Source organism: Cardiocondyla obscurior, linkage group LG15 (genome assembly GCF_019399895.1).
Source record: "Cardiocondyla obscurior isolate alpha-2009 linkage group LG15, Cobs3.1, whole genome shotgun sequence".
NCBI classification, from domain to species: Eukaryota; Metazoa; Arthropoda; class Insecta; order Hymenoptera; family Formicidae; genus Cardiocondyla; species Cardiocondyla obscurior.
The window spans coordinates 3235644-3257523 of record NC_091878.1 but is presented as its reverse complement, the minus strand read 5'-3'; the positions used below and the strand labels follow the sequence as shown (position 1 = coordinate 3257523).

The following is a 21880-nucleotide window of genomic DNA, read 5'->3' as shown; positions in this document are numbered from 1 at the left end:
GCCGTCCGAGGCATAATAATGAGGCTGCCGCGCAGGTTCGTGCTTAATCGTTGATTATCGTGTGATAATTAGACGCGCGTGCCGCAGATAATCACTGTACGGAAATTACCTCACTCGTCGGCACGTTGATTGCAGACTTATGTAGCATAACTGTGCTTATTAAAATCGGCTTAAATCATTAATTTTGTATACATATAAATTTAACAACGTAATTTGCACTAATTTAACTCACCGCATAAATAATTTCTATTTGTTCATACACTACGCGATACTTTTCGAGAATTTAATTATTTTTATCATTCATTTACGAGGTCGATAAAGATTTCAAATAACTAACACCTGCGAAAATCATTATTGTATTGCGGAAAAAAAATGTTTTACACACAAGAAAAAAAAAAGAAAAAAAAATAGTTGTTATTATCCGAACGGTAAAAACCCGAGAGTGAAAAATGAAGATTGTCATTCTATTTCAACGGCGCGATTATTGCGGCTCTGCAGAAATCGGAGTCGAGCCCCGGGGGGCATCTCTAGAAGACGTCTCACCGGCTTTTGTTCCCTCCGTTACTTCTGATAGTATATCATTCTGACAATGGGTCACGCAGTGCCACGCATCTGTCACGGCACCTTCCCCATACGTCGTGCGCGGTGGATGATTACTGGTTACGCTCTGTCGCATAAGACAGAGGACAACACCGGCGTCTAAACGTCCAACTTAGAGATGCATATTCCAGCTCCGAGGACCTGACCGAGTTATCGCTGTCAGATTACTCGTGTCTTGCAGCTCGGTGCGATAAATTGATGAACCTCTCTCGTGCAAACCGAATCTGAATACATATTTCGAAATAATTTACATGGAAAATTTCTGATTAGCTTAAAATCAAACTTATTTTTTCTCCTCTTTCGCGGCAAGTAAAAATTATGCGAAGCTGCTTTATTATTAATTTATATTTCTAAACGTCGCTTTGAAAGAAAAAATTATTCTTTACCGTGCCATTAGACGTCACCGCGGTTTTGGAAACCCAATTTCATCAAAGCTCTCGCGACGTCCCGTCAAAACAGCCGCCCCGTCTTTTTTCGCCCCTTGAACTCTGATCGGGGTGGCGCTTTCGACCGGGTCGAATGACATAGAACAAGATGAAACGAAAACACGAGAAAAGGAGAACGAAGGAGCGGAGCGACAGGAGATAGAGACAGAGTGATTGCGGGAGGGTGGGCGGCCGGGCTCACGTGAAAATGGCCTTTTCCTTTCCACGCGACGACGTTAGAGAAGAGGAGAATCCCATTATCGGGCGAACTTTGAAAATCAATTCGATCCACCGGTAATATAAGTGAGAACTCGCCGACCACTTTACCTCGCCGTTCGCCGCTGCATCTGCGCGACTTATAGACCCGTCTCACTTAATAACAAAGTTTGCAGGACGCGTGTTACGTCACGGGCTACACGATATGGTGTTTGCGTAAAACGGGAGGAAATGACGAGACGGTGATGCGAGATATACTCGGGTGTTCTCTTGAAAAAGTACGAAAAACGTTTATTATCGTATAAAGTTGTCGGCGTACAAAAGAGCGAATGTTTCATAAATCTTTATCATCTAGTCTATATTCGAGATCGATTTAAAATCGCTCGAACAATTGTAATATCTTACAGACGTAATGTGGCTCGATTTCATTTATTTAATATGGTTTGTATCTTAAAAATACCGTCACGCTACTCGAACTAACATGAATTTTAAACGTTCACAGCGTTATTATTTACACGATATACAGTTTTTGATTACGTGCGTCCGCCGTTATTCTAAGTAATAAAAAAATAGCACAATGCAATTAATATAATGATGATAATACGAACGATACATGCAGATGAAATGCACTAGCGTTGCTAAATACAATTTAACACACGTTACTGCAACGTCTATGTTTAGAATAATAATAAATAGCGCTAATCTTAGAAAATAATTTTATAATACAACGAATTCGGCGTCGTACATATAAATAAGACAAAATAGGTTTAAAAAAAAATACAATTTAAAATAGGCCTGTATAGAAAATAGCGGCTTGTTAATTTTGCGGGTATCGTGGCGCGCTTGTGAATCTCGCGGAGAAGATTGGACGCCATGAGAGAATTGTATCGACACTTAGCCGGAATGGTAGAGACCCATCTGCATTCCACCTACGCGAAATAGAACGGGATATAACGCGTGGCTCTCGAATTGGCCGCCGCCAATTATTTCTTGTTCGCCGGCTTCCGTTTGATCGTACCGGTATTCGAGTTGCTGGAATTCCCGTTGCTGGCGGACGACGAGTCCGTACTCGGGGTCTTCTCGCTCTTCGACGTCGGCGTTGTCGCCGGCGTAGGTATGCCCGATCTGGCATCGGATGTCGATGGCGCGTTTGTGATTTTACTGGCCGGCGCCTCCGCTCTCGGCGCGATTTCTGTCTTCTCTACGTACGACGGCCTTTCAATACCGGGTTCCTCCCGCCTGCGTGAAAACGACGGGATCCTCGTGACCCTCGGCTTCTCCCTCAGGGACGGCTTTTCCCTTTGCTCGAGCGCACGGTCCCGCTCGCTGTTCTGACAATTCTGCTGTTCCGGCGACGGTATGGCTGACACCTTCGGTATATTTCTTTGATCCCTGCTCCTCGGCAGAGTCGCCGTCGGCTTTATGATGATCTTCGGCTGCTTTAGACCGCCCGCCGGGGCGCAATTCTTCGGCTCGCGCGCCGTAATAATTATCCGCGGCTCTCTCCTCTCCGCCTCTCTCGAAACCGCCGTGCCGCCGGAAGTATTGAAGACCTCCGGTAATTCTTGGTTTCGCGCACGATCGATCGTCCGTGATTCGTGCTCGATCTTATCCTCGGGACGCGCCGGTGGACTCGGCTGTCGATTGACCTGACATGGATTAACCAGTCTTGGTGTGATCACGATCTTCGGTTCCGCCATCGGCGTTGCGACGCCAACGGCATCCCTCTCATCTCTGCTGATCACGATCTGCGGTTCCGATGCGGTCGACGTCATTACGCCCGGTGATTCGCTGGCTGTCGGTTTGTACCAATTTGGGTTGCCCACGTCCAAAAGGCCGGAAGACTTGCCAATACCGTCATCGACACTCTGGGAGCTTGGCGAGAAGGGATACTGGGCCCCGTGAAGCGGACACCTCGGATTGGCGTAAATAGCGTCCATACTTCCGCCAGCCTGGACACTTCTATTTCCTTCCAGAGAGTCGATTATGTTAGGGTCGGAGTTATTTTTCGCGGAGTCCGGCCGTTTTAGTAACGGTCCCACGTGCAGGTTTGTCGTGATCGGTTCGCTCTCGGCCAGGCTCTCGTTCTCCTCCGCGAAGAACCCGCCCTTCTCCAAGCTTTTAGAGGTACCGAATATTCTCGGAGGCGGTAATGGTGGTTGATTAGAGAACAAGTTTGCACGAGCACCGCTCTTGTAATCTTGCAACGAGTTCGCGTACTGCTTCGGAACGAAGAGGCTACTCGGTGCCGGAAGTGACCGCCTCTTCTCGATGTCCGGCAGAACCTTCGGGTAGTTTCGACGTTTGATCGTTCTCAAGGCTTCCTCGGGGCTGATGCACTCTCTTTCCATAGCCGGCTCCCGGCATGTGACGTTCACGTCGTTCGTACCGAAGGTTTTTAAAATCGGTCCAGCCTTGACGTAAATTTCTTCGTCTCGAGGACTCTCGTTCGATTGCTCGGGCAGCGGCGCTTCCGCGTTTGCTCCCGCGCCAAGGCGAGGCAGGCGAGACTTAAGTTTAGGATTAATTTTGGCGTACAGGCTGCTCGCGCTACCCGAATCCGACTCGTAAATTCTCGGAGTGGAAAAGTTGGGCTTCATCGCTTTCAGAATGTTCTCCATCGGCAAGGGATCGCTTCTAGAATGATGGTGCTCTATAACAACTACTTCAGGGGCCATCAATTGCCGCGGGCTCGGCTCGTTTGCTATTTCGATACTCTTTGTCAATTCGATCGGTACTTGATTTAGAATAGATTCGGTTCTGGTCGCGGGAGTTGCGTCAATGGCCACTGAAATTTTCGGCAGTTTTGACTTTTTCCCTGGACGCACCACCAGCGCCGGGCTTTCAGCGTAAATCGGCTCGTCCTTCCTCTCTTTCAGCGCTTCTTCCTCTATGCGTTGCTTCTCTTCCTCCTGCTGCTTGCTCAGTTTCTCTTGATGTTCTTTCTGCAAGGTTTCTCGCGTTTTACGTAAAAATCTTGGCGAGCATCTACAAAAAACAAAATTAAATTAAATTTCAAAAGATAAAAGTTTTACTAACTTTATAAGCATTTTGAAAATAAACAGTTTAACGGGTTAATCGTTTTTACATTATAATTATTAGTTATAAAATTTAGTTAAAAAAAGAAACTGTAATTTATATTGCTTTAATTTTTTAAACATGTAGTTATTTTCTTTTAATAATTACAATCAGTTGCTTACGAGAGAAGTAATATCGTTTGACACTGTTGCGTGAAATATTTAAACGATAAAATTCAATATTTTTGTTTAAATAAAGCTCTTCCATGCAAATTAGTGTAACAACACACATTTCTGCCAAACTTTACGCAAAACTCAATATTAGTTATTAATGTTACTATTTGTTATAACTGGCCAGTAATTGGGTCCAATTATTGGAAATTATTGATCGTAGAGTACCATTTTACGAATTTCGTAAATGAAAGGTATGCGTTAATTTGGCGATTTTGGTATAACAGCCAGGAGTAATAATAGCGGTTGTACTTTCACATCCCAGACCAAATTAATCACTTTTAATCTTGTACGAAGCAAAAAAGTATATTGCATATACATTCACTTAATGATGTTTCATATTTGGCTATTTCACGCGCGATAAATGTTCTATAATACAGTTATAATTGAACACATTTCGTATATTTATATCGCATCGCATATTTTACACGCGCTTACTTACATTTATACATTAATACAATTTCGCAAATAGACCGCAACCCGAAAGCAAAAAGTTTATTTAATAATCCATAGAAAGAGATTTTTCTCTTTTTCAGGAATTCAAAATATCATAAAATCATTTATAAAATATTTATTATGCAATTTACGTATGTTGCAAATTTCATAGCAGATTCTTTTTTTTTATTATTACTGCGTGCGTGGCATATTTTTTAAGTTATATGTATATTCTTTTTAAATTTTATATATCGAGAAAAAAATAGAAATAATATTGCAAATTAACAAACCAAATGCTTGTTAAATAAATGAGGGACGAAGTCAAGAGGTAAGACGAGTTCAATTAAGTTTGTAGGCCGGTACTTGCCAACGTTTTCCGCGAGTCAATACGTCTGACGAAATGTTTGAGAGCGAAAAAGAGAAAGAGGGAACTGCTCTCACTGATTTGAGTAATACAGATCGCGTCTCAAAGCGGCCACTTTTTAAGTGAAACCTTTAATTGGATTACTGGGTCGCGCTCCCCTTACCGCGATCGACAAATTTGCGAGAGTAAGCGTTCCGCGAGTGTCTTTAGCTCTTAGCAATTAGGAAAGACGTACAAATCGAACTCGAAACGTTGACTGCTAAGGGAACATCGTGCGGCAGAACGACAATAAAGTGACAAATGGCTTATCGCCGAAGCTATAAATTAATTCAATTGCTTACCCCTAAAATACGTAAATTACATTAAACTCTATTCCTTTAAAAGCGCAATAACATTTCTAATTACAAAAATCCAGTAACAGATTTTTTTCGACAGGAGGAAAAATTATGAAAGCTAGAAAGTTTAATGATTCCGTCTCGTAAATCGAATTTTAATCGCCATCATTTATCATTAACAATTTAATTGTTTGAATTTCATTAGCTATAGTTAAATAAGTTTTAATAAAAACACAAAAGTATTTATATTAAAACAAAATGCAAATAATTATTTATAATTGGGCTAAAAATTTTAATGTTGAAGCGCTTCGGGGCAAAGAAACGTCAAAAATTAATTATCAGCGCGCGGAATATTCGAAATTTTACTGACCTATGAACAATCTCTTGCTGAATCCATTCTCTGACCTTAATGTGGGTGTCAATGGTGGAGCTTGAGTTCTGTCTCGACAACTTCGATCTGCGTCCAAAGTTGGAGTTATTGTCGTACGCCTTGTCGTTCTTTATCACGTCGTTTAAATCTGGCTTGCTGTCGCTTTTGTAGCCTAGCTGGCCGTAATGGTTCTCGTGTTTATCAGTCTTTGACCTCTTGACGGAGTCGTTTTTCTTCTCGCTGCCTCTCCGCTTTAAAGATTTCTCTTTTCCCTTCACATTCTGCTTCCTATAATAGATGTATAGGAAAGCTGTGAAGTTTATCAGTATAAACACCACGAAGAAGACAATCACCATCGTCAACGCTGACGAGGTTCTTAACGTGCTCGGTTCTATCGTGGAGTCCTCCCCCTTGGTCCCCCCGCTCGTTGCAACGACCGTGGAAAACGGTGTTTTTTCCGTGTTAAAATTCGTGATGCTGGTCGGAGTCGTGTACCTGCTGAAAAAAGTTTTTATATAACGTTTGATAGAGATACGCAAAAGCGTAATAATAATTCTAAGCTAAAGATACGAAATTTAACGAATTATTTAAATTAACATTAGTTTTATTTTAAACGGACGTAGAAAACTCTCTGCGAATTAAGAAACAAAGTTCGTGGAGTTATCTCGGAAAAGATTATTTAAATGGAACGTTGCAATGTAATTGACAAACCGATGAGGAATTTTAAGCGCATAAGGCGAAAGATTAATTATCGCGTGCATTGCAGCTTTCGTACTTCTGACTGGCAGTCTTGTTGGCATATTTGCCAATCCCGTCGGCAAAGTCGAGAATCTGCGGTCGCGGTCCTCTCGGTCGTGTCGGGCTCGAGATGTCTTTATTCGGGTGCCGGAGCAGATTGGGCAGGTCCTCATTCCAGAATTGCATCTCCGCCGAACGATAGTGCGCACCTATGTTAGGCGGTATGGCTGCACGGAAGATAGGACATTGCATAATATGCGAAACGAGCCATAAAACGGAATTTTCATTTAGGAATGAATTAATTAAATCTCGAAGCTCGCACAACAATAAAATTCAGCTATTGTTATTTATCACGATTGTTTCGACGTAAACGGGAAGCACTGATCGAAATTACTAATATTGCGTAAAGAATTTTTTTTTCAACGATCACACGAGGTAGGGTCAAAACCGGGATTTTTGCCGACTTACTCAGATTGAAATACGTTTGATTGGCAGGATCGTATTCTGGCCAGTCGATCTCATACTGACCCCATTCCTTGAACACGTTAGTCAGATAGGGATACCGCTTCGCGACGTTGGGATTCCTGAGGGATTTGAATAATTTCCTTGATAAATAATCGTGAATGATTAATGCAGGCGGCGGAAGTGCTACCGGTAACTTTTGTTTAGGCCGTGCGGCGCGGCCTGGGATTAATACCGTCAGGAAATTGGAGTGATACAGGAGAAGAAGGCATCGGATAATCCCGAGTGCTCCGCAGGGATGCTCGATACTGTTTTCTTCCTGTTATTGCGAAGGCATTGCGGCGCTTAGATCCGCGGTGCGATTTAATGTTTCAAAAGCGCCACAAATCTAAATCCCTTTGTTAAATTTGCAAAATTCAAATAGAATCTCGTAACATTTGAAACGCCGAGTCGTAATATCGCGCTGCCCCAGCGGTCATTGACTTTTAAAGATCTCTATTAATTTTAAAGACGCAGCTCGCTGTGCGCGCCGCTGGTTTCCTGCACGCGAGAGAATGATTCTTTAATGACGGGCTGGCTAAACGTGATGTATTCGATCGATCACGCGTGCGTTCATACAACGTCGATCTAGGAAAAAAAAAAAAAAAAAAACCCCTTGTTTTTTCCGCCATTTGTTATCACCGACGACGTTCCGGGACAGATGCTGCGCGCCGTTTATTACGACGAGGAGAGACGCGCCCTTACGCGGTAGGTACGGTAACGCATGAAATATCGATCAGCTGTGCAACTGTTTGCAAACGCATAGCGTTCGCCGCTAAATCTAAATACCTTTGTTTTGCTTAATTGCGCTGACCCAGTTTCGCGCGAAATTCTGTCACCATAGTAATGCATAGGTGTGTTCTAGTCAAGCCATATGTTCAAAGTGTCCAACAAAAAATGGCAGGGGAGTTACGGCGATGCAAAATATAGTTCCGCGGATACCGCAAGAAACAAATTGCCACGGGGGAAAGAAACGAAATATCGTGTACGAATACTAAAGCAGTGTAATTAAAACGAGTTTTTAATTAATTTCAATGCGTAATTTACGATTTTAATATATCCTTTGTAACGTAAATATTGATTGCAGTATTCGTAACAGCGTCCGTCGTTTGAGCTTCTCAGTTTTGCACTCTGAATAGCCAAACCTTTCTCTTTCAAACGTTAGCGACGGGACTCAAGTAACTTGATAGCGCACGTTAATTGTAGCAGTTCGATATTTGTATTAATATAAACTACGAACTTTTAATGTGATTAAAAATTCAACATTTTGCAGTTTAAACGACTGCGAGTAAATTTTTAATATAATTAGAAATTCATTATTTTTTCATTTAAACAAAACGTAGTTTTATACACCAGGAATATTGGACTTGTTCAACCAAATAAAGCGGAATGTTTTGTTTAATAAAACGAAATATCGAAATAATTCGGAACTGTGGATAATCTGCTTTCATCGCGCAAATTAAAACGGCCGATTCATCAGATCGTTAATTCGGCAATATCGAGCATCAGCATAACAAGCGTCAAATTGCGCCAATACAGGATCGAAATCGAAATATTCGTATACCGCGTGTAGATTCGTGTACAACAAATCAAAAAATAAAATACACGCTATTTTTCTTAATTTAGAAAAAAAAAGAGAAAAAAGAAAAAAAGAAATAAAAAAAAATTAATCTAGCAAAATTTATAAAATTAACTGTTACGTACTAAATATATAATTTAATTTCGGGCTTACTATAGAATTAATTTAATTCTTAATTACGTATATACTCTAAATAGTCTGTATCGTTAACAATAATACATTTCATAATTTAATTTAACTTTTATTTAAAATAATTTTTATAATTGAACGTTTCGTACATTAAAAAAAAAAATTCCACCCAAGTAAATTTATTTGCATTTTAATTTATAACATTCTGCAAATCGTTTAAATGGTTTATTTTTGAATTGAGATGTGCTTATAAAGTTCAGTTGTTTCCAAATGTGCAGCAGAAAAATATATTACCGCCTGGTTTAATTAAACGCCTGAATGTTTAGTTAATTGAAAATCACGTTTCCGGATACACGCGTGCTACCATGCAGGTCCAACTTTACCAACTACGGATTTTCGCGTCAACGCCCAACAACAATTGTTCACCACTTGTTATTAAATACGATTGTTTCTGCCGGGCTTCGGCGCTGCTCACACGTAAAACTTTAAATATCAACTTTAATTTAACTTTAATGCGCATTGTAATCATTTTTCAGATTACAACACAAAGTATTTATTACTTTTTTTTTTATTTTTTACTTTTTTTTTTGTTTCTCTCCCTCAAACTTGCACAATCACCACCATCTAGTGCCGCACATTTTATTTACCCTTTTTAATTAATAATTTGCCGCGCTGAATAAAACTTGGCGAAATATCTCTGAAAATAAGAGCCGCACAATGGAATAAATTTTCAATTTGTCAAATTTTAAAATGGATTGAATTAATTTCTTTTAATTCGTGCAATTATTATTTGTAAATTTTTAGTTTAATTTTGCCTGCATTAAGTAAAAAGAAATTTAAGTTAACCAGATAACTGAACTATTTTTCTGTAATATTAAAAAATCTTTCTACATGCTTTTCTGAAACAATTTTTTGTTTTTTAATAGATTAATTTAATATTTCAAAATATTAAAATATACGAGTTATTACTTGAGGTTCGTGGCTGAGTGTTTTCTCTTAGCAACTTACCCGATATAAGCAAAGCTGCACCACCAATTCATAATGGCTTCTGAAAACAGTGTCTCCCTGATGTCGTATCGGCCTCGTAAGTTGTACCTGCTACCGTCTAATGGAACACCCAATACGTAGGGTAACTCCTCCCCGTGCACTGTATGTTGACGCTGTTGCTGCAATATAACGAGATCACTAGATGCGCTTTTATACCGGGGCGCGGATTTTATCGACACTTCTGTGCTATTCGCATAACTCGGGAATATCAAAGCTCGAGTTGTTATCTCTTTTTCGACGTATCTCCCGCGTCTCACCTGTCCTCTTTTACCTTCTTCTCATACGTATCTTCTGAAATTTTTATTTTTATACACCGAGCTGTTAACACTTTTTACATATAAATATAAAAAATATATATATATATATATATATATATATATTACTTGACTTTTAGAGTTACTCAACATTTTCAATTAATTTACCCGCTAAACTGAAATTTAACCCGAGTTCAAACCTCCTCGTCATCAATCGCGCCAACAATTTTCGAATGAAATTTCCCGGCTGGGGGAGTTTCTCAGATTTATCGCAATCGTAATTATTTTTAGCGCGATAAACCGAGCGTATTTACAAACGCGTCAATTTGTAAAGTTCAATAAAGGGCGGAATTTACGGGAACGAGTGGAAATTAAAATTTATCGACCTCGCTTGCTGCGGGAGAGAAAGAGAGAAATACAGAGAGACGATCAGAGGTAGAGACGCGGAGAGAGAGCGAGAAGGAGATATTGACGTTACTTGACGTGGAAATGATGCACACAGCGAATCGCTATTTGCAGATTTAAAATCTAATATCCTTGTTGACGTGAGGACGGCGTTGCACCCAGAGGTACATTCAATTTAGCGATATTCTCGGTAACCGCATGGGGAGGTCGCATCGCCGGCGCACGCAACGGCGATAAAAATAGTTGGCCGAAATCCAAATGGGTTCGCAGCTCGGATTTTTCTCTCGGCAACTGTGCGAACACAATGGCCGCCACTAGGTCACAACTCGTCCCTTCCAAACTAAGAAAACCTGGGACAATGAGCACAATGCGCCACGTCGGATGTACCAAAAATCCTCCCCCTTCGTCAGTTAATCGGCAAATTTGGAGTTTATTTCGCTTCGAGAATCTCGATCACAAGCTGGTATTATTTTTATCATTGTGAATTTCAATTACTGACGAGGATACTTTTTACAATTTAAATACTCTTACATACTTTTTGATTGTACGATAATAACGCAAAGTTTGAAACAGAGTTTGTAAACTTGAAAAAGATTTAATAATGTTTTAAAGACCGGAGTCTTGTGTACTGATCGTGAGCGCGCTCGCAATATCTCGGCGAAGGGAGGCCAGGTTTTCAAATTTTTCCCACATTCTACTCGTTGCTCTTCAAATAATTAACACGCCTGCGGTTCTCGCGGAAACCCATACCACGCGTATCCCCGTTTTTTTCTTTTTTTTTTTCTTCTTCTCATCTCTTTTGCGGCTAGAGAATCAGAAAAAGTAAGTTTCCCATTTCGAATTCGCCGATAAAGTACGGCGATGAAAAATGCCCTCCGTTTTCAGGAGCAACGCTCTGCATCAGGGAATAACAACGTTGCATGAAACTGCACGAATTGGAGCGTTGAAGGAAGTGCACTTTAACTCATCATCCCCGCCAGATCGCCCCCCTTTTTACCCCCTCGCGCTCTTTCCTCGCCCATTGACGCAACGTGCAACATTTTTCCCGCTCCATGTCGGGTCTCGCTTTGTCGAGGGGCGTCTGAGCCGCGATAATCGATCTTCGTTGTATCGTCGAGACCTACTTACGCCAGAGTAGTCTTGCATAGCTTTCGGATGCGAGAAGACGTACATGTAGCTCTTCGGGTTCGCCCTTGAATGCAAATTGGCAGTCATTATTAACGGCGCCACAGTGCCGCTATCCGAGAGCGCCTCCAGCACCATGTCCCGATTCTTCGTCGCGTACTCTTTCGTGAAGCCGTCCGCGAAGTCACCGTATCGCTCCAGTACTTTTGACAGGATCAGCTCCGGCTCCAGCTCGTGCGTCGCCTGAAGATGCGTTTTGATACAGGAAATTACGGGCCTCAAAGGGACGGGCATGAAATCCGGTAATGGAAAAAAGCGTAATCACCGCAACGTCTGTTTACTAGTTTAGAAATTGAGGGATTTGTAGCAACAAAATTTTTAATCTAAAGCGGAGAGTCTCTAGACCCGAGGGATGGAGAAGATAAAGCCGAAGAATCTGCAGACTCGAAGGAAGAAAATGTCTCGAGATAAATCCAATAAGGAAGAGAGGGGGGGGAGGAGAAAGAAATAAATAGAACAGGGATTGCTTCATATTGGGATAAACGAACTCGGCACACGGGTAAATTTACTTTGGCATGGTCTCGCAGAATTTCATCTCGTTGCCCATCAAGCATGCCGTGTAACAAAGCAACTGGTGGCAGGATGTGAAATTTTTCGGATTCCGTAACGCCATACATCAGATCGAACCTGGAAACAGCGCGCGACTCGTTATTTTAAATTTGCTAAATATTAATATAAAATCTGTTTAGAATTTCATCTCTTTTGTATACTTAAGGGAACAAATGCAACCCCCCGAGATCCATTAATCATAATAAATATCAACAGCAGTCACCGGTAAACGTTATTGATGGTTCCGTACATCTCGCAAAATTATTTGTCCGGGATTTATTGTTTTAAACGAATCGCCGCAACTAAAGTTAACGCCCGCGCGCAAGAATTATTAGCCAAACTTCGTTTCCCGTATTATTTAATAGAAAAAAAAACCCTCCCGCAACCGTACCTGCCAAAGAGCTTGACGTTCTCCATTAAATTAAGCGGCTTGTCGGGGATGACGGCGCGGTCGATCAACGGCGCGTAGGCCGGCACGTATTTCGGCTTGTGGATTTTCACGTGTAGCAGCCTGTCTACGTCCTGGTTGCGCAAGCAGAGCGCCAGTTCGCTGTCGCTGCTGGTGGGACAGTTGAGAGCGTGCGCCACCTGAAAAACGATCCCCGCCATTGCTCACGAGCGCAATGAACGCGGCCAACGACCCTGCACCCCCGGCATCGATGTAACTGTGTAACGATTCTTCGCCGTGACGAGCAACGATATGTCTTTCCGTCGAACTCAAATCGCGGGCGGAGCAGAAACACGGCGCCGTCGTTTGTGAAACATACGTTACCGCGGTAAAAAACTATGATGGACGGCGGCTCCTCCGTTTTGGGATTTTTTCGAATTTGCGGGCAAATGAAACTGGGAAGTTAGGTAACGTTCGAAACTTCAACAATAGCAATTAAAGTTACATTTAAAAAATTTATTTTTTAAATGAGTAAATTAAAATGTCGATAATTAGTAAAAATAAAAAAAAGAAACTAAGGAATATATAAGCGTTAAAAAAAAAGTATCCAATTTTTAAACTCTTCAATATTGAAGATAATTAAATATAAAACATTATTTATACGGAGAAATAAACTGTACCACTTTATTTCATAATTTAATCGTTCGTATCTAGAATTCTGCAAGAAAAATATTAAGAATTATAGAAATAAAAGGATTTGAAAGTGTTTCGTGTAAAATCAGTCAATTGTATCGAGGAATCCAAGTAACTAACTTAAAATTTTATCATACTCGAAGGGAAAGGAAAAAATAAGGATAAAGAAATCTTGCAAATTCTAAAATTAAGTCAATCACGGAATAAATGATAATAGATGCCGTGTGTAGCGATTTGTCATTTCGCAAAACTGAAATCCGAGCCCATCAATCCTCATTTCGCGTTTTTATTCGCGACTATTATGCAGTGGAGTCTTTCTTTACCTGCTTGGTAATTTGCAGTGGCGCCTTGCCGATGGCATCCGCGCTCATTGCCGATCCAGACATCAGAATAGCCCGCTTGAACAATCCTGCGCGAACGAAATGACAATATAATTAATATTTTACATCTCGCACATTTAAAAATTCTTTTTGTTAACTTTTAATTCAGATAAATCGTAAACGTAAATTATTAAGCTTTAGTAACGTTTTATTCTGAAACAAATTTGTAGCTTTTAAATTATTATTCACGAACTTATCAACTTAGAAAAATTAAATTAAACAAATTACAAAATTACTTTTTTACGAATTTATACAGTAAAATAAAACATTTCTGAAATTTCACATTCACCGCGTTTAATTAACAAACGATTGCTACATTTAATAATACACGCTTTTGGGATTTTTATCATAATTTTTAAGCTTTACATTAATTATTCGTCGCGCGTTAACTTCCTCCCTGACAATAGCGGCGATGTATTTATAATTTTTCAACTACGACCCGACTGTGGCCTAACAAACGAGCGTCATTTACGTCACATGTGGACGAGGAAGAGCTATAAATATAAAATGGCACCAATATTTGAGAACTCTCGGCGTGGCAACGGGGCATTTCTGTCCCAACGTGTAAAATATTAAGTCCGGTTATTTTTCATTGCACAATATAATTATTGGCCGGACGTGGTGGCATTGTGCGCCCAGCCGGAAGAGAAAAGTTCCTTTTCCCCGGCCGCTATTGCGAGCCGGTCGGGTGAAAAATGGTCGACATCTTCTTTCTTGCTTTTCCTCGTTCCCGCTGACCCTGCCGAGAACTCGAGAGTGCTTGAGTGCTCGTGGTCGATGTGTGCTCGCCATTGAACACGTGTAGACCGGCGATTCTTAGTCCCTTGTCAAACTCGGAAATATCACAATGCAGGTTCTTACTTCGAAAAAGGGGAGAACTCGAAAGAGGTAATTGAAGTCGCCGGGATCTGAATAAACGAATATTGCGCTGACAATACGCCGATCGAATTGTTATGGTTATATTTATCATCGGCATTCACGATTATTTAAATGCAATTAAATTTTAAACAGCCATTTCTTTTTCGTAATTTTGTTGCGATAAATATATCATGCCTGTTTTAATTGCGAATTCCGTAAACTCTTTTTCGCCGACGAATTATTGATGCAAAAAGCATCCCGATCGAACGTTATTTCGATCACACATGCGGCGGGTGTATTGCATTTAATGCAAGTGCACGAATATGCCTATCTCTCTCGCTCTGATTCCTCCAATTAATCCCACGATTATCTCCAGCCGACTCGGAAATCGTGATCCCTATATGCGATCACTACGCTTCTATGACTATGGATAATGTTTCCAATTACAGAGAGGAAAGGGATTAACTCGGATCGCATACAGCCCTTCGGTTCTTGCGAGCAAGTATCGTAACATACAAGTCTTTTTTTTTTGTTTTGGTTCAAAATAATCGGTGGAAATTAGCAAGAATCAAATGATGATAGAATAAAAAATGAACATTAAACCATCGGAGAAAGAAATATCATACACACGAAAGAAATGCAAAATCTAATATAATCAATTAAAATTTACTTTCTTTTCGTACCTTTTTTGTTGGCGACCGGGCTGATTAGAAGTAGATTAGCAAAAATAGCTCCAGTTCCATGGCCGACCAAAGTAACGCTATTAGGGTCGCCGCCAAACTCCGCAATGTTTTCCTTTAGCCAAAGCAATGCTGCTATTTGATCCAGAAGTCCGAAATTACTTGCCGTGTCGTCTCTAATTCCAGGCCTCAGAAAACCTGCGACAAAAGTTTTACAATCGTAAAAAAAAAAAAAAAATATTTTCTCTCTATTTAAAAAAAAATAAAAATGTAAAGATTTTATTGTTGTCCGATTGTTACCGTTTTTCTACGATGCCGATTAATTTTCTCGTTTGTCTCAGTTCATGCCGCGAGAGTATACTTCAGTTTAATTTTTATTATTTTGTAAGTTGTGACGTTAAAGTTGCACGAAGTCGCTCGACACATTTATAAGATGCATATATCCGTGGTTTTTTTACCAAAAATTATTGAATGTAAAACAGTTTTTTTTTTTTTTTTTAAATGTAAAAGAAAAAAGAGCAAATAACGCGCGCGAAACGCGCGCTCTTTAATATCTAGCATATTTAAATAATTAACTATTTTTATAAATCAAAAGAGGAAAACGATTCGAAAAAAAGGACCGGCGAAAATACGAACACAAAAATCTCGAGACGTCGACGTTGAGAGATTTACGGAGTCGGACGGAGCTTTAAACAAACAACGAAACGAAAGCTTTCCGTACCCAGTTAAGAATCTAAAAGACACTACAAATTCGCGCATTAAGAAACGCCTAATGATCCGGAGGAGTGTCTTTTTTCGCTCGTAAGACTTAAACTAAAAATCCAAGAGTCCGCGGAAGAAAACGAACGCTACGTAAAGCTCATTAAAATAAGTCCCATAAATAGCTGGGCGCTCGACAACTTGAAGGCCTTCGAGACGCATCGGTTTCTTTCTTGTTTCTTATTGGGGATCTCGAATAACTGGGATTCCAGATCCCCCGGGGACTCGTGTATTCAGTGTCCGAATTAATTAGCTCGACGGTGATGCAAAATTCCCCTTCTCGGCGCTTGAACCGGCGGCACTTTCGCGCGGTAACGCGATCGCAGGCACTTTTTGCCCGGGGACCATATTTTTCCCCTGTTTCGCGCAGGGCGGACACGGCGGCGGGTTGAAGGCTATCCGCAGGCTTCTCACGGGCCAACTCCGGCCGCCTAGAGCGGGTCGGGGTTACTAAGCGCTTCCCTAGCACTTTAACCTAATTTATGATTATGGTTTCGCGTCCGCCGCTTTTTTCCCCGCCCGCCGACCACTCCACTTACCGGATATACCGAATGTGCCCACACCCGCGCGCGTCCACGAACACGTCTATTTGCATCGCGCTGTCATCTCGCGAGAAGGGATTGCCGGAATTTCGCTGTTAACCCCTTCAGGACGACCGCGGTACACGGGGATTTCGGATTGCAGGTACCCGCGCCGCACGCCTCCGGTCGGCAGTTTTTAACGAACTTTTTGAATAATGACGCCCTCGCATGACCGTTCTCGTGCAGCGAGAAATATATACTACAGCCGCATCAGTTATATGTATATTTTTATACGTAACAATGAGAAAAGTGCGCACCGCGGATAATACACGGAATAATTTAACGTTTTTTCATGCCGGAAAAGCACCCGCGATCCAGCGGCGCGACCTCATTGTTGTTAAATCGCCCGTATGAATACGAATATTTTTATAACCGATTTCGACCGACGCGTGTGATAAAGCCTCGCATTACGGCTGCGCTGTATTTCCGAGTTCCGCGAGTATCGCTCGCCTTCTTTTTCATTTGAAAGTAATTATTTGCGACCGAGGTGATGCTGCGGGGTGTCGCTTATACTTCCGGTGACGTGATAAATCTACCGCCCCGCACTACGTGACCCTCCGGGAAACTTTCTTTGAGGGCGAGGTCCAATATTGAAAAGCTCGGAGCGATAAAAATTTAGATGGGAAGTTCGCGAGGCAGCCTTGGCGAACGACAAACCGTAACGAAGTTATTTACACGGCGCGGTATATAGTAAAAGTATATTAGGCGTTAGTACTTTTCTGCTTAGCGGATCGATCGGCAGACTTTCGATGCCGTTCCACAGATAAGAAACAGATAAGAATAACGAGAGAGGCAAGTCGATTTTGGCCTTAACGACTTTTCTGGCTGTTGTAAGTTTTTAAAAAATGTATTTTATTAAAAAAAAAAATAAAAAATGCTCTTTACCGAGGATACCAAGTCGGAAATTGATGGTGACGAACACAATATTGCCGTAAGCCGCCAAAATGGTGCCGTCGTAAGGGTTACCGCTGTTCCATTCGAAACTCTCCCCGTGAATGAACACCATCACCGGATACTTCCTTAGATTCTTCTGGCCTGAAACAGAAAGCGAATTACATTACTTTACAACCACGCGATTATTTATAAATGCGATAATTTTACGCAAAGACGATTTGTGCCTCTCGCGCAATTGATTTTATAATTTCTTGATCTTCGAGCTTTTCGCGTTAATCAACAGGAAGAGGTAAAGTCCTTCGTCGAGACATTATTCTCCAGCGATAGGCAGTACTTCATTCCCCGCAGGGATGAAAAATTTTTAATTGTGTTTAAGAAGCCTTCGGATCTTCCGGAACGCTCCTCGAAGATCTCTGATTTACATCAAGGGAAAAATTATCACCGTTTGTTCGCGAAAGTGGAAGCGCTGGATTAGTCCCGAAATTTATATCGCCCTCCTTGCAAACTATTCATACGGTGAGTTTTCGATATTAAGGTAACGATAAATTCTTCCCTGCCCTCGCCCTTCGAACGACGTAGTTTCCTTTTAGCGTGCGATCCGCAAATTAGACCGGGACGACAGTCTTCCGTGAGATTTATCGGAAAATCCGTTCCCTCGCACTTCCTGCTGACATTTGAATATCGAATTTGTCGCTGATTGTAAGTAAATCATTCCGTCCCCGGGAATACGGCAATAAAGCATCAATATATCAAACGCGCTCGCTCGAATTGTCAGTCAGTCTTGTAGACGACATTTCAATTATTTAATAAAAGTCGCCGCTATTTTTAAAATCATCCAAGACACCTGGTTTTCCCATAAAAAAAATATTAAACAAACCACTAAAAAATTAAATACATTATTGCCGAAAATCTCAAACGCTTGAATTTAATTTTAATTTTTAAACAAATACATTTTGCAGATTTCTTTTTTTGCCGAGATAAAGCGATAAAGGAAAGAGAAACAAATATCATTTATATGACGGGCCACATCGGGAATGAAATGGCAGAGATTTTATCCCTAGACGACTTCGGGAGCCGGCTATCTAAAAACTCATTTAGCCGCGACGCTTATCCCGAGATTTAATTAACGGTTTCAATTATCACCGGCGACCGTTCGTCGAACTAACGTATCTCCTATTTCCCCCCGAAACGCCCGATGGAATAGCGTTGTTGCGCACTCGATACATCCCGATAAATCAAGACACTCGATCGCGACGTCCTCCCTACCGAATCTTCTTGCCTCCCTTCTGACAACGACAACTCGTCCCATATATCTCGATGTGAATATCGATTTACCGATACTCGGAGGCCTCAGGAGTGAACCGGAGAACGGCCGCTGTGTACTTAAAACAGCAGTTACAGTAACTCGCGTAAATTAATCCCTGTTTTTCACTCTAAACGAATTTATACAACGTAAGCTCGCGCAGTGCTTTTCTCCGACTAGGCAGCATAAACTCGCGCTTTCCTCGCGCGAAAGCCTCGTGTATCCGAGGTTCATGATATTTGTGGAGGAAAAGCGACTATGTAACGGGCAAATATCCTATCTCATTTCTCCTTTACGAGGTGCGCTGCAATGGTTGCCGCACAATCGCGTCCACGTTCGCATCCCTCCGCTGGGTCCTATACATCATAGCGATCTCGAGCCGGAACAGGCGCCCGGAGAACAAGGGAAAGCGACAGGGACACGCGATCGCCGCGAAATTTACATGAAAATTGAAAGGCGGGCCGATCGATGCGCTCTGCATAAAATTGATGTATCGCGAATCACGCGCGGAGATATTTTCATCTTGCGTCACGTGAACGGGCGTGCGCCGCGTGCGGCGGAGCCGCCATAAATCACCTTGCGTGAAGCTATATTCTAATAAAAGAAGGAAAACCATTCCTCCTTTCGAACGATGGTGTATTTCTCGCTATAAAAAAGAGAGAAGCGTGCGCTCGTAACTCGCTCGAAACATTCATGAAGGTCGCCTATGCGAAATGCATTTCCGCTCATGTAAGGAAACATTGAGATACTTTGTTGAAATCCAATATGAAAGTTCTGGGGTAAAAAAAAAAAAAAAAAAAAAAAATGGTAAAGGCAAACGTAACATGAGCGTGTAACAGAACAAGTAACACATTGATTGCTTAATTGCATTCGCACCCGGATACAATTTGTAAAAAATTAAACATGGATCGAATCCACGGAGGGTTGAAATAAATTAGAGCTCCATGATACGCGTCGACAAATTAATCGAGACAGTGCGTCTCGAGGTATCTCGCCGAAATCTCGGATTAACGCCGACGGGAAACCGCGCACAAATCAATTCCCGATATACGAATGGTTTTTATTGCGCGACGTAATCAGTTTTATTGGCGCGCCGCTTCTGGCCGGGTCGGGATAAATATTTATGAGTCGTAGCGGGGGTGTGCAGGAACGCCGGCACCGTAATTCACGGGCGCCTCGAGGAGAACGACCTTCTTCCAGTCGGTCCGCATACCCGTGTAAATAATGGATTTACAGCCCTTTTACGGCGTCTCCATATGCCCGGGGAAGCCGGTTGACGCGAAGGGAGTGTCGCATCGATAATGGCGCTGTAAATCAACGAAAATCTCCCTAAAGATCGACCGATACCCTGCCCCGTCCCTCCTCGCTCTCACCCTCTTTCTTTTTTTACCTGTGACATGGAAACGGCTTCTTTTGCATGCCGCGAGAAACACGGAGGCCGATGAACCACCCCTGAATGCAAGGGTGAAAAACGCGTCAGCCTTCGCCATCTCGCAATGCTCGCGGGAAACTTTTCGACGCCGATGCTTGCCGCACCCTCGCACAGATGTCGACACAATTATTATTTTGCTCGGGGGTGGAAGCGTCATTATTCGCGAGACTTTCAAAGCTTCGTAAATCAATACGCTGATGCCCGCGAGAGTTCACTGTCCTTAATCATCTTCGGCCGAATGATCTTCCTCCCTTTTAATTTTTTCAATTCCAAGCTGCACGTCGATCCCTTATTTTCCAGCAGGGCTGATAATCAACCCTGCAAGTACCTGGTGTTCCTTGCATCGCAGTTATTAAAGCAACTTAAAGTCTTAGCGTGTAATAGATAAAAATTTTATATTAATTTTATTAATACTGAGTAAAATATAAATTTTACAAATTTTAATATAATTTTATAAGTTTATAATAAGATTAAGTAATAAACAATTTTACGAAGTTTGATTAAAGATACAATATTATTAAAAAAAAAAGGATTGTTTGAAGAATTTTATATTTCAACGTGCGTGTGCAATTTAAAGAGAAAATCGTGTCTATATTCGGCGAGTTATTTTTCCATCGCTCTGTACTTCAGCTGCTCAACGAAATCCCCGGCTGGTATCGTCAGCCATTTTCGGTCACAAGTGACGAGGATTCCCGCAGCCTCGTGAAGCGATATACTCGGTCCCGCTCGGGAGCAAAGTGCGGAGTCGTGTCGGGAATTTTTTGCGAGGCGGCCGTTTCGCAAAATCGCGCGAGCTGCCGGTTGAACGCCGGAAATTGGAGGAAGGACGGAACATACCGACCGCGAGTCTCTCCGCTTAAGAAAGAGAAAGGTCTCTTTACCTCGAATGCGAGTCCGGAACGCTTCTTGGCTACCACGCTTGATTTCGAGACACCTTGGCTCTTGTGCGATTAGAATCAGTTAAATATTTTTAACCATCGATTGAAAACATCCACGTTAGAATTAAAATTAACAATACGGTTCTCATTTTCTTTTTTTCTTATTTTTTTTACATTTTTATTTATATTTAAAGTAGATTTATTTGCTGCAAAATGCTCCGCAATGTTGCTTTTCCAAACAAGATAGTATCTCGACATTTTCAGTTTAAAGTGTATTTTTTCTTATCTGACGTGTTCTCTTTTCCATTTGTTCCCTTTCGGATTCACGTACACGTCCGCGTGAACAGGGGTCCGGCGTTAGATGCCGCGATATTCGAGTTTATACCGTCACGGCCTAATCCAGGGTGCGATCGAGTTGTTAAATCCTGTGATTAGTGGGATTTCCCGCTCTTTCTGGCTTTTCGAAGAGACCGCGGCGCCGTGGGAGATTCGAATGCTCGATACCGATAGCGGTGTTGTAGATACATGGCTCGGCAAAGCCTTCCATTATCGTGGACGACGTTATTCAATCCGTGGTACACGTATTCCAGTGTACACGCGGAGCGTCTGGAGCAGATAGGATGACGGAACGATGACCCTCTCACGTGCGCGCTC

General features: G+C 41.8%; 1 protein-coding gene across 3 annotated transcripts in view; it reads right to left on the bottom strand.

Annotated features, from left to right (window-relative positions):
* Positions 1–1506: 1506 nt before the first annotated feature.
* Positions 1507–21880, bottom strand: part of LOC139108295 (uncharacterized) — a 117892-nt gene continuing 97518 nt past the window's right edge. For 2 of the 3 annotated variants that reach the window (XM_070666436.1, XM_070666434.1), the window contains exons 3-13: positions 17605–17754; positions 15383–15577; positions 13785–13870; positions 12772–12968; positions 12341–12458; positions 11775–12014; positions 9949–10106; positions 7200–7315; positions 6769–6958; positions 5994–6491; positions 1507–4229 (exon numbers count right to left, since the gene is read on the bottom strand). In XM_070666436.1, the coding sequence (XP_070522537.1) occupies positions 2225–4229; positions 5994–6491; positions 6769–6958; positions 7200–7315; positions 9949–10106; positions 11775–12014; positions 12341–12458; positions 12772–12968; positions 13785–13870; positions 15383–15577; positions 17605–17754 (3953 nt within the window). In that variant the 3' untranslated portion in view covers positions 1507–2224. The remainder of the gene's footprint in view (positions 4230–5993; positions 6492–6768; positions 6959–7199; positions 7316–9948; positions 10107–11774; positions 12015–12340; positions 12459–12771; positions 12969–13784; positions 13871–15382; positions 15578–17604; positions 17755–21880) is intronic. The other variant, XM_070666435.1, reaches the window with a different exon arrangement.